General features: G+C 42.5%; 1 protein-coding gene across 50 annotated transcripts in view; it reads left to right on the plus strand.

Annotated features, from left to right (window-relative positions):
* CACNA1C (calcium voltage-gated channel subunit alpha1 C) overlaps nt 1-13,057 on the plus strand; it is a 494,083-nt gene that overhangs the window by 432,653 nt on the left and 48,373 nt on the right. For 31 of the 50 annotated variants that reach the window (XM_083821259.1, XM_083821287.1, XM_083821241.1 and 28 more), the window contains one exon: nt 3,826-3,909. The exons of 2 other annotated variants lie outside the window; for them this stretch is intronic. In XM_083821259.1, coding sequence (XP_083677385.1) covers nt 3,826-3,909 — 84 coding nt within the window. Of the gene's footprint in view, nt 1-3,118; nt 3,203-3,825; nt 3,910-13,057 lie in introns of all 50 variants that reach the window. 17 more of the 50 variants (XM_083821285.1, XM_083821290.1, XM_083821248.1 and 14 more) reach the window with 2 other exon arrangements.

Raw genomic sequence — 13,057 nt, forward strand, 5'->3', positions numbered from 1 at the left:
CCCTTCTGTTTGAAACAGAGGGAGCAGGTGAGGAGGAAAGGAAGGTTTTTAAATTCATGTGTTTCTTTAATCCAACACTAGCATATTGGATGTGGGGTTGAGTAAAACTGCATTCATATCCGTGGTTCCTCTTGATCATTCATCTAAGAGGTACAGGAGGAAGAGAAGAGCTCTCTGAGTCCACCTCACAGCCACACAGTAACATGCAATAGTGCTGGTCTTTCTGTGACCCCAGAGCAGGTCAGCCCATGACTTTCAAGTGAGGAGCTGGCTGATGAGACTCAGCAGAGCACCCCAGGGGGAAGAGCTCACAGTGTAAATCTGGAGAAACTCCATAGAATTTAGCAGTGACTCCAGATACTCTGTGGTCTCACAAAAGTCCAAAGCAGCTATTTGTGATAGCAATGAAAAAGGGACATTTTCTTTCCAGGCCTGAATCTCTCCTGAAATGTGCCAACTATGTTAATGCAATGTCATTGCTTCCGGTGAGGTTACATTACTGCAACTGGGAGCAATGTTGAATTCACTGGTTGCAGTGGTCATCTGAGGACAGGATTCACTGCTGCTTGTTGCCTGGGTTTTGTACCAGCAGCAAATGCTGTTTTAACAGCAGCAATGGCTGTTGGGCTTTATGTCCAAAGTTTCTCAGTAAAAAGAAACTGTGAATTTGGTTACCCCCAAAGTATTTTTTACAGTATGATGCCAATTATTATAAAAATAGTAAAAATAACCACATATCCATCACCACAAATTTTAAAGTAGAGTCGTCATTTTCATGGGCAACACATGACCAGCGTGTCTTGGATCCTCACCCTTGCAGCTGCCCAAAAGCAAACTCTGTTTTTTTGGAGTTGTTTGGGTTCCTGTTGACATCCTTAATAGTTACCAAACTGTTCAATTTGAGAAGGAAAGGGAAAGATAGCCATGCTATTCAATGCATGTATTAACTTGGCATGTAAGTGGTGCCATTGCCTTCAGCAGGAATGTGCACATGAATGGGGCAGGAGGATTGGGTCTGTTTTCTACTCCATTCTCTTTGATCCTCCGAGTGTCTTCTCTGCCAAGGTCGCATCAGGCTGCAAAGGCACTTTTTGCAACTCTGTACGATCTGTGTCTGTCCCTTATCTATTCAAAATGCGTTTGCCTCTACAATTTAATCTGCTGTTCTCTCCCTCCCCTTCCTCTTGGTGAAGTCTAATTACAGTTTTATTCCAGGTCCATCTGGTTGCTAATGATGCTGGACATCACTGCTGAATTCATTCTAATATTTGTTGTGTATTTTCTAGGCTGGACGCTGAATAATAATATTCTCTGAATTTGCTTTTGCTCCTGTTTCCTTCTTCCCTGTTGTAGCTAATTGTGTAGTAATGACTAGTCATGGGATGATTATTCCTCCCAGTGTAGATCTGCTAAGATTTGCCAATTTCAGATTGGAGGCCAAAGGGATTTTTTTTTTCTGGTGTTGTGAAGACTTCAAAGTCCTTTCTGTCAGCTCCCTTCACTGCTGTGGAATCACGTGGGCAGTGGCTTTCTCTGTTTTTTTGGGGGTTTTTTTGTTTTTTTTTTTTCCCAGCCCCACTCAAATAACTGTGAGTCTCAAAGCATCCTGGTAGGCAGTGTTTCAGAGTTTAGAAAGACACTTTTTGCCAGTGCCTGCTCCCTATAATGGTTGAGCCTGGAGTATTTTAAGATTCCCAAGCCTGGCTTATGCAGTGCCAGTGGGATTTTTTTTCTTTTCTCCTTTTTGCTTTCTACACACTGCCTGGGAACACAGACTCGCACTTTACCCATGACCTGACTCTCTGGCTAAGAATAGCAGGAGCAGTGCAACTTGGGTTCAGTCTCACTGGAGACATGCTGCAGCTGGGAAACAGAGAGGTCAGAGTAGCCCATGCTCACAAAACCAAAACACAAACGGAGCACTTACCTCCTTTTAGGATTGCAGAACAAGGGGAGAGGTTGGCACAGGTGTTCAGTGGGCCAAGACACATTTTCTTTGCTCATGACATTAAGTTAGACAGGAAGTTTACATATAGAAACTCATTTTCTAGGCTGAACAGGACTTTTTCTCAAAAGGTCCTGTATCCTTATGAATCATCCAGCCAAAAATCATGCAGGTTGGGGAAGACAAGCAGTGCTGATTAGCTTAGGACGATGAGATGTTTGAGGTAGCTCTCCAAGTAATTCTGCACGGTAACATGAAGGTATGAGTTTAGCATGTGCTAGGAGATCTGCCGTAGCTTGTCCTACACAGCTAATGTCACAGTGATGCTGTGGCACTGTCTTTAGAGTGAGTGAGCAGGTCTCACTCTGAGCACATGTTAAAACTGACTTTGCTCCCATCCTTCCCCTTTCCTAGTGGCATGCACCATCACAGGCTACATTCACACTTTCATTTTGTGGTGCAGATATGCTTTCAGAGTAACATAAATACCAGTCCTGCTCTGCAGTTTTATGACAAAAAAAGCATTAGTAATAGAATAGCATTAGTAAACTGTTAGGCTAATGGCTGTCGTAATACTTATTGTGGCTGGGTAAAGATAAAGGTGACAACCTGTAAGGTTTAAATAGCACATCCCCAGCTTGATTGTGCCCTCTGCTCTGTCGTGCCACAGCACCTGACTGTTCTCAGCACCAGCACAGAGCAGTGTATCTGGAATGCAGACTGGTGAAATAATATTCACCCTGGCACAAGGGGAGTCTTTTTTTTTGAGAAAGCAGTATGACACCATCCCTGCCCTCTTCCCTCAGCCAAATCTAAACCAGATGTGGAAGGGAGCTGTGTTGCTAGGAATCAGAGATGTCTGGAGGATCTGGACCTGCAACCCCTACTCCTGAGAGAAGCCATGCTCAAAGTGATCTACATGGTTTCCCCTTTTCCCCCATCTCAGAGTTGGAGTTGAGGGATACCTGGCCTGGGATCACGTTGCCTGGATAGGGGCTGCTCACACAAGTCAGGGATGCCAGGACTGGGCTACGGCTTGAGAAGCAGCAAGTAGACTTAAGAGGAAAACCCCTTGAGGTATCAGGGCAGTAATTCTAATGGTAATTTTGAACTGTTTTTGTCTGTCTAACATTCCTTTTTAATCCCCATCCTGCCTGCCCCTTCCTTATGTAGGGTTACTTTAGTGATCCTTGGAATGTTTTTGACTTCCTCATCGTAATTGGCAGCATTATAGACGTCATTCTCAGTGAAACTAATGTGAGTATTACTCTACCCTCCCCAGGATACCACCACCTCCTCCTCCTCTGCTGTTCCTTCTCTCTTTCTTTCTTTCTTTCTCTTTTTTTTTCTGATTTTTTTTCCCTCTAGTCATGCTTTTATTGAACTTGCCGTCGTCCTTCTCCTTCTCCCAGGGAAAAAAAAAGGAGGGGGGGAAACGCCTCCTTCTTTTTCACTTGTCATAGCTTGCCCCAAGGCTGTGACTGGTGAAAGCGCACAGAGTTTGGGGTGTGTGTGCTTTTTTTCCCTCCAAAAGGTAGACATGCTTGAGAGTAACTTTCTGACTAACCAGGCTTTTGTTGATACCCTCCATCATGTGAAACGTTACAGAGGTTTGAGCAACCAATACTGTAGAGTGGTAAGAGACTATTTAATATGCCCACGTAACCTCTTTCTTTTCTTATTTTTTTCCTCTTCTCTCCCTCTTTCATGCTTTGTTTTGTTTTGTTTTGTTTTTTATTTTAATTTATTTTACTTTTTCCTGTTTTTCCCTCTTTTCTCCCTCTCCCTTTCTCTCTCTCCCTCTCTCTCTTTCTCTCTTGCTCTTTCTCTCTCTTCCTTTCTCTCTCTTTCTCTTTCCTTGGCTTCTCTGCCACATGCAGCACTATTTCTGTGATGCATGGAATACATTTGACGCCTTGATTGTTGTGGGTAGCATTGTTGATATAGCAATCACCGAGGTGAACGTAAGTAGCTGGCGTCTGTCCATGATCGTGCCTGCTCTAACATTCATTTGTCTTTCCCGGGTTCTTTATTTTTCCTCCCCCTTCCTCCTTTCTTTTGATTTTGTTTTCAGAGGTTTTTTTGTTTAGTTTTGAAGCTCTCTCTTTTTATTTTGTTTTGTTTTGTTTTTATTCTCATTTAATTTTTGGAACGACTTAAAGGACTTTTTGACTGTTGCATCATTCTCTTCCCTTCATAATCCGCCTGGCATGAATTAAACTGTATAGCAGGAAAAGTGATGGGAAATGTGGAGCGTAAGTGAAAAAGCTATTTTTGCCATGGGAAGCTTCTAGAAAAGTCCCAGGCCAGCACTTTGGTCTACCCAGTGTTATGCTTTGCTTCCCATGGCAGTTCAATACCCTCCACCCCATAGAGATCTAAAGGTCAGTTCTTTCGAGGTGGAACTGCGGGAACCAAACCAACAATCCTCCTGGTGCCTCCTCACCCAGGCTTCCTCCAAAAGAAATAAAGACCAAATCACCTCTGTTTAAAGGATCTTGCTCATAAAGTTTAGTTTCTAATTTGGAAAAATAAAAATAAAAAATAAAATAAAAACAAAGCAGAAAGCCCAAATAAAAACAAAGTACCAGAGTTTCAGCCCAGTTTGGTTTGCTCCATCTCACGAACTCCACCAGAACAACTGATACTGATTGGCCCCAGTGGTGCCCATCTCAGCAGACAGGTGAAGGATTGAATGAGCCATGGAGACTGAAATGAACAGCTGGTGTTCAAGGGAATAAATCACATCAGGCAAGCTTTTTCCTCTTTCTTTGGAGGTGGATGGGCATAGAATTACTGAATAAAGAGACAAAGGACAGGCAGGACGTACAAAGGTTCCCAAAAGAAAGACTACAAAGGACCCACTGACATTATGAGCACAGGCAAAAAAAAAATTACAAAATCCAGCTTAGTAAAGACAGGAAAGTAGCAAGATTGAAAGAAAATTGCTGTAAAGATGTTAATGAAGAGCAAATCAATCATCAATTTGCAGAATGATGTTACTGTTGAATAAACATTCCATCTTGGAATTGTTGTGTACTGTAGAGGCAATCCATCACAAGCAGAAAAGTGACAGCAGTTTTCACTCAGTGCTGTCTTTAGGAGAAAATGTAGACAACAATTTGGAAAAGTCAAAATGTCTTGCTTTGAACTTCTCAAACAAAATGTTTTCCTATTTTGGTTCTACTTTAATTTCTGTTTAACTTCCTTTTTTTTTAATTCTGAAACAAAGAAATTAAATGAAATATTGAACGAATTAAATATTTAATTTGACACAGATTTTTCTTGTCTTTTGAGAGAATAGAAGATAGTTTCTAACTGTAACATTTAAATCTTATTTCTTTTTTTGCATCTCTTAAGTGTCCTACTTTCTGTTCTAATTTCACCCAGAATGTTGGAAACAATATTGGTTACCCTTTTACTAGAGAGAGATTAGGACTAGGCTAAGTTTGTAGAGGGAAATTACAATGATCAGCAGGTCAAAGTTGTTAATTTAAAAGAACAGCATAAAAGTCTTTTTATGCCACACTTGTCACAAGAAAACTAAACAGGGAACCTGCTAGTAGCCTTCAGACTGTGGAAATGTTCAGTTCTCATCCACACAGGCAGAACTGTACATGGTAGGTGAGGAAATAACTACATTTAATAGGAGATGAATGACACTAAACATCAGCAAGATTTTCCTGAGTCTCCTCATATTTGAGTCTGTAGAAAAGAATTCCAAGTAGAAAGGAGAGAAATCCTTTTGTTTTTCCAAATAAATTGGGATTTTAAATTGGGATTCTATCATAGAATCATAGATTGGCTTGGGTTGGAAAGGACCTTAAAGATCATCTGACTCCAAGCCCTCTACCGTAGGCAGGGATGCCACCCACCAGATCAGGTTGGCCAAGGCCCCATCCAGCCTGGCCTTGAACACCTCCAGGCATGGGGCATCCACAGCTTCTCTGGGCAACCTGATGGCAGGAAAATCTAATGGACTCTTTTGAAGAAATTCACAGTAATTTTGTGTAAATTCAAGAACTTTTTATATCATGGTTTAAATCACTTTGATATACATCCCATTAATATTCAGTCATCTGAGAGGATGGCTGTCACCTTCTGCAGTTTGTGGAGAGAAATACACCTTCCCAGGCCAACTGATTCCTCCCCGTCTATGACAGGGGAAATGAATTGCTTTCTGGAGGTGCCCATCCAGTGACTCAAGATTGTCTAGGTTTGTTAGGTTTGTCTAGGCGCCCAGCTCTCAGACATTAAATTTAAGCAAGATAAGTCACACTCATGCTCGGCATGTTGTCAAGAAAGTCGCACTGCTGCTAGTTGTGCTATGTTCACATCTTCAGTCTCCAGGGCTATCCATACTAGTGTGTTTAATTACCACTGGCAAGACTCCCTCTCTTTTCCATTCCCTGCCTAAATTCAAGTTCATGTCAACCAAAGCCCAGAATCCAGTGTCAGGTTACGGATGTCTGGGAAGAATGAGGGTGTGCCTCTGTCTAAACTCCCAATGCCTGTCTTAGTTGAGAAGGCAGCAGGAGAGGCCCTGACTCTTTTAATAGGGGTTATGAACAGCATTTCATAATGGTCCCTGTGTTTCCTCTAAAGAATCCTTTCCTTCTATACAGTTTTTACAGATTTCTGCACACGTCTTTTTGTTACCTGGCATGTTTAAATCTTCTCTTTTTATCTAGGCAAATCCTTTGCTACTAGTTTCTAACGTTTGTTACTAAAAACTTGCACAATCTTTTGATGCACTGATAAATAAGCAGCAGCTATGGATGGAGTTTGTTCTGAAATGTTTTGAAATCCCTTTGCACTTATAACCCTTATTGAATAAGAGAATGTATTGTATGTTGGTTTGTCCTGTCAGATTCCCTTCCTGCTAGCAGCACTTGATATGTTACATCTGTGGCAGATGGGCTTTGGAAGTAGCAGCCCATCTTGGATGGACAGTTGTCATCTTCCCAAGCAGTGTGAGGCAGTTTATCAGATACACTTCTCCCCTTCTCCTCAGGAGCTTGTTGCTTTCTTGCTGTTTGTGGGTTTGAGCAAACCCTGCATTGTGTTTCTGTACACTGTCTTGTCTTGTTCCAGTAGACCTGGAGTCTGGAAAAAAAAATGCCACCAAACTCCACTAATTGGAGATGTTTAGCCTGGTCAGGTGCAGGTAAGATGTTTCTGCCCAATGCATTAGAACCTGACAGACATTTGTGGTAGTGTCCTGGAAGGTGCTGCTCTTGGAGCTAAGGGACAGCTTTCTCTGAGGTCAGTCAGCAAAGACAGAGACACCTGGCACAGGTTAGTCTGACAGGAATCTCTATGAGGTTAATCAGACGTCTGCACTAAGAGGAAGCATGCCCAGCTGGTGCTGCGCTGCCATAGCTGTAGTTGTGATGGGAACCCTGACTGACAGGCACCACGGTGTGTGCGTAGGTACGCATTCGCATCTATTGTGCAGTTCCCCTTTATTCCTTCTGACAATTATTTCTGTTTCTTGAAAAGGAATTTCCCAGACCAAAACCTTCGTTAAGATATATGTGAGTGTGCATGTGTGGGTCTTTGTGTGTGTACTCTGTTGGTTGTAGTACATATTCCTGAATGTGTCTGGATGCCTGTGTATGGGCTACAAATCCATAGGAGAGTGTACAGATATGTATGTGAGAGCGTGTGTATGCAAGCACACGTATATGTGTTGTGAGCGGTTGCTGGTGGAAACACATGAGTTGTTTTGTATATAACCAAGTGTATGAACATGTTTTCTGAGCCATTGTGGCTGTCCTAATGTGCAAGTTTGATTTGTTCATGGGTGGGTGTTTATATCTGAAAGTCTTCTGTATGCAGGCATGCTCATCTGCATGCCTGTGGGTGAGTGTAGACTTGCATGTCAAACTCAGCATATGTTTGTTAGCATGGCTGTGCATTCACACACAGTGAGAAGGCATGTATTGATCAGGCAGGTCCCCAGGTTGTCTTCAGCACTTCTGAGTCCTTTGGGGAGCTCTCACTTTTAACACCTCAATGGCGTGGAACTATGGTAAGTCCAATTGCATCACATTAGGCCCACTTGGTTACAGCAACTTGGGAACACCTCCCAGGTCCCTCCAGCCAGCCCCACAGGCACACAGAGATTCATCTCACACCACTGATAATGTGCAACACACAGGTTAAAATCTGGCAGATATGAAAATTTCAGAGAGTGATGCAGTTTCTGCCAAATTTACTTGTAAGTTGCTTTATTTTCAATCTTGCTCCATAACTGCATTTTCAGAACTTTGCTTCTCAGTAAGCATTGTGTGTCTAACTTCCTAGCCACAAAATGAAGAGTTTTGAGAATTTTCTGTAAATTAAGGGGAGGGTGTTAATCTGCTATTAAAAAAAAAAAAAAAAAAAAAAAAAACAACCTGAGGCACATTACCATGCTTCAACTCTCTCTAAGTGCTAAGACCAAGCATGATGTTTGGATAATAAATTTAAAGATGATGTAATATATAGGGCCTGGGAGGTAGGGCCTGTGGGTTGCATTCCTTGGGCTCTGCCTAGATCCCTATTCCTCAGTCTCCCTATCAGTAAATTGGAGATTGTTATTATTCCCTCAGTTAAGAAAAGATTGCCATTATTGTTTCCAAAACACTTTACGTTCCTCAGAGGAAAACATTATGGTGATAAAAAATGATTACTATCTATTATAACAATAATAGGAGTGAAAATGTTACAGGAGTTGAATAAAAGACAGCAAATTTGGAATATATCATCCCAGAAGTAGCCCCAAGCACAGGCTTGCATTTCCTTCCTTTCCACATCAGCAGACACAGCCCAGAGTTCAGTACTGTGAAGCTGACTGACAGCCTGCTGTCCCCTCCTCCAGGCAAATAAAGTTTCTCATTCCAATTTGTTGTGCTGTGTCAGAGGGGGAAATCAAGTTTGATTTGTGCTCTGCACTACTGTGCCCGAAGTGATGGGAGAAAAATGACCAGACCCTGAGCCACTGAGAAAGCTGCTAGTGCAATATCCTTCCTCTCAGCTGGAGAGAGGAGCCAACACCTTTCTGGTCAATAGGGTCCTTTTTCCTTCATCCTTTCTCCTGCCAGTGTCAGACCAGACTCGCTGTGGCTGAATCTTTGTTTGCCACCAAAGCGATGCTCATAGCATCACCTGCTGAGCTGGATGGGTTCCTGTGGCCAGCCGAGTCTGCAGCGGGCAGCTCCCGTGCAGATGTGTGAGTTACAGAGGCATGGTCGGGTGGGAGCATGCGTGTCTCCAGAGCACCAGTGTGGATACCAGTGGCAGTGGGGATGTCGTGTGTTTGATTCTGTCTGTCTTGAAAGGATGTTGGGGAGGGAGGGATTGTGCCAACCTGTGAGCCTGCTGCCAAGGGGTTCTGCCAGTGCTTCTGAGTGTGTCTGCATCTATGGGTACCTCTATGTACGTCAGCTGTGTATGTCTGGGAGTGCATGAGGATGACTGAGCCAGAACATCTGGACTGGTATACATCCCACCTGTGCTACTCAGTGGCCATAAAAGTACTTGTGTGTTTTGAGTGTGTTTGTGGATGCTGGAGGATGTACAGAGGAGGATGTATGCATGACAGGTACCCAGTGTGATACAGCAGATGTGACAAGAGCCAGGGGGTGAGCACAGATACAAGATCAGCACTACCAGGGATAAAGAACTGCTGACCTGTGGCTTGTGTGAAATAATGGAGTATTTCCCTGGGTACGTTGCCCTCCTGTTGAAGCAGTACGTGTTTTCTGAAGAGAGAGCATTGCATCAGGTGTCAGGGTCAATAGACATGGTTCTATTTATTTTTTTAATGAGGTGACAGGAGGAGAAAACACAGAGGTACTATGTTGTGTGTGATCTGATCCATGGTGGCATCTGGGAGACGTAGTACCTAGGGGTTTCAGGAAATTGCAGCCCTATGAAGAAGGTTAGAGAGATCCAAAACCCTTCTTGCTGTATTTCTTCCCCTGGATAATGCTGGTCAGGTCTGTTGTGCCCAGGCCTGCTGGGTAGTAGTTTGTGCATCAGGTTCATGAGGGCTGAATACTTTATATATTGCATTTCTGTAGAAGTTTCCAAATTACTGGTAGGAAGTCATCTGAGGGCTGTAGTTTTGTTGATTGCTGAGTACTGGTGAAGTAAGGCCAGGGAGGGTGTTCAGATCCCAAGGATACTTGGAGACCTGTACATTGATTTTCCCGTTAGTCTCTTTTATTTCTGAAGTAAAACAGCTCAGGCTTAAACCAGACGCATGAGGCCTTTCCTTACAGTCATCCTGCTTTTGGTGTCAAGAGGCTTCATATGATTTGTCATGGGCTCCTGCTCCCATTCTTTGGAATATCTGACAGCCTATGTTTAAGTCTCCTTATCACCTTCTCCTGCACTCTTCCCTTTTAACCCGCCCCCCTCCTTTCTTCCTTTTCTCCCTTGCTTTCCTCTCCCTCATCTCCAGCCACACTAAACCTCACAAGTTCATTTTCACCCTCAATCAATGTGTCTGAAGGCAGAGAACCAGTGGCTTTAACCCTGCAGTCCTTATCCAGGCAGAACTGCCGCAGGGCGTTCGGCCTGCGCAAGGCCTGGAGCAGGCAGCCCCAGTGACACGGTCCTGTACACACACACACCCCGCAATGGGAGCAAGGATCGGTGGAAGGACGACATACATCTAGCCTGCACCTCAGTTGGGACTGGCATTCATCTCTGTCGCTGCGTCTGTCTGTCTGTCTTTCTGTCTCTGCCTGTCTGGTTCTCTTCGCTTCCACGCCCTTTGCTGCTCAGATTTTGGCCGTCAGCTGCCACCAGACACAAACCTTTGCAGTTCCTAGAACCTGCAAGTTCATTTGCCTTCTGGAAAAGGCAGAAAAGATCTCCTTCCCTCTCTCCTTCCCTCTCTCTCTTTCCCAAATGCCATCTGGGTAGCAGAGGCCTCCAAATTATGTAGCAAAGGGCTGGAGAAGCACAGCGGCTTCTTTTGACATCTGTGTTGTCATACCCTTACTGCTGCCATCCTAGAAGTTGTATGTAGTCCTGAGCTATCCCTGTGTGCGTGTATATGTATGTATATATGACCTGTTTTCTTTTGGGGAAAACTACTGATAAAATGGATTGGGGGTGGGGGGATTGGGTTTGCCTTTCTAAATGTCTGGTGGTGTTCTTTATCACTAGAGTAATGCAGGTAACACACCACTGTGGCCCCAGCTTCTCTGTGTAGGAAGCCAGGTTGAAGCATGGTTGTGAGCTGTAGCAGTGGCAAATGCTGGTGCACAATGCTTTGTTTTGCCTCTGGTGAGCATCAGGAAAGGTGCCCTCAGCTCTTCCCTAAATTAGACTTACATCAATTAAAATTTGACCACCTTCCATGTCTAGCCAACAATTCCAGTGCATGTTTTTCACCCTGTGTTGGTGAGAAAGAAGCATGGTGAGACTGTCTGACCACAACCATGTTTGAACACGGTTATTTTGTTTTTATTTATGTATTTTTGTCATGAACATGGGGCCTTTTTTTTTTTTCTTTGGTTTAAAAAATGTTGGTATTCTGAGTGCATTTCCAGAGTTTATAATATGATTTGCCCCTTCAAAAGACTGCTTTTGGTAACTGCATAACTTCTGTTTAAAATATATATATATATGTGAAATATGGGCAAAAAGATAAATATGTGTGAGTTTTTTGCAGAAAAGGGAGTAATGAATGCCAATGGCTCCTTCCTCAGTTTACCTGAGTATTCAAGCTGTTACTAGTGACTACCAATCTTAGCAATGCACAACAAGAATAAAGCATGTAGTTCCCACTTTGAAAGACTCTCCTTATGGCCCAGTTTTGAGGAAATACCTTGATACTGTGATTTCCACAAAACTTCTAGTTATACTTGCTTTAAACATTATTCCAGGTAGATGGAATAATCAGGACATATTTTAATGCTGCTTATAAGAGCAGCATAAAATTAAGTTTGCCTTGCTGTGTAAATATAACCACACACAAGCTAGTTAATTAAAATATGAGAAACAGAAGATACAGAACATAGGAGGACAAATCCTTGTAACCTAAATGTAAAAGCAGTAAAAGGAAAGTTAGATAGCCCTATAGTTGTAAGGCCTGATGCACAATCCTGTCTGGAATCTTTCTGAGTGAAAATGTTCAGAGCTCACTTTAAAATGGTGGGGCATCATGTCTCATTGTCTGCACTGGGGGCTGGGTCATGCTTTTAATTACTGCAGGCTTTCACATACTCAAAACATTTGTGGGTTTTAAAGCTTTTAGGGAAGCAGTCCTGAGTTCATATTTGACTGCAAGTTAGTGTTACAATAGCAATAATAGCTAATGGTGGAACACAAAGTACTAGAGGCCTTGTCCTCTGTTGGCTCAATGGTGACATAAGTGTGTGGCACATGTATTTAAGTATAAAGAGCTCTTTAAAAAGCTATATCCAGATTTTCTGACCAATATTTATCTTTTCTTGTAATTTTTCTATCACATCACTTTAAAAAAAATCTACAATATTCTGGTATCAACATTTGCAATATGATATGCTTATATTTCATTTTCCTTTTAATGCCAGTATGTTTTTCTACAAAGCTAGTTAAAATGTTCAAAAGAAAAAAATAGTAAATAACATTAAAACTACCCCAAACTTGTTATATTTTCCGTTGGTTTGCTAGCCAGGATAAATCATTCCTTTTGCGTAGACGTTTCTTTTAACTTTGCCTGAACTCTCATAGATATTGTATCTTTCTGTGAAACCACAGAAAATCTCTGACTCCTTAGATCATCTCTTAGTATACTCATGTTATAAGCACCATAAGCTAGATGTTCAAAAAGGTGCTTGGCTGGGTTCAGACCCAGCTAGTTTTCTCATCTAAGGCAATTTCTTGAAGCAGTGAAAGATGCTTTCTGGCATTTTATTCTCCTTCTTCTAAAACCTACTTTGCTTAGAACACCCAAGGAATTTTTCAGCATTGCTGATCTGCATATATAGATTGCAGTACTAAAGGCTGCACAATCCCCTGTATTTTACTCATTCAATTTTGCTGTAAAAGCTTCTGGTTTTCATCCAATTTACAAGAGCTTTTAACATCAGTTCTCCAAGACCTCATTGCGTGCACTATCTCTTACTA

The sequence above is a fragment of the Anser anser genome (genome assembly GCF_964211835.1).
Source record: "Anser anser genome assembly, chromosome: 1".
Classification (NCBI taxonomy): Eukaryota; Metazoa; Chordata; class Aves; order Anseriformes; family Anatidae; genus Anser; species Anser anser.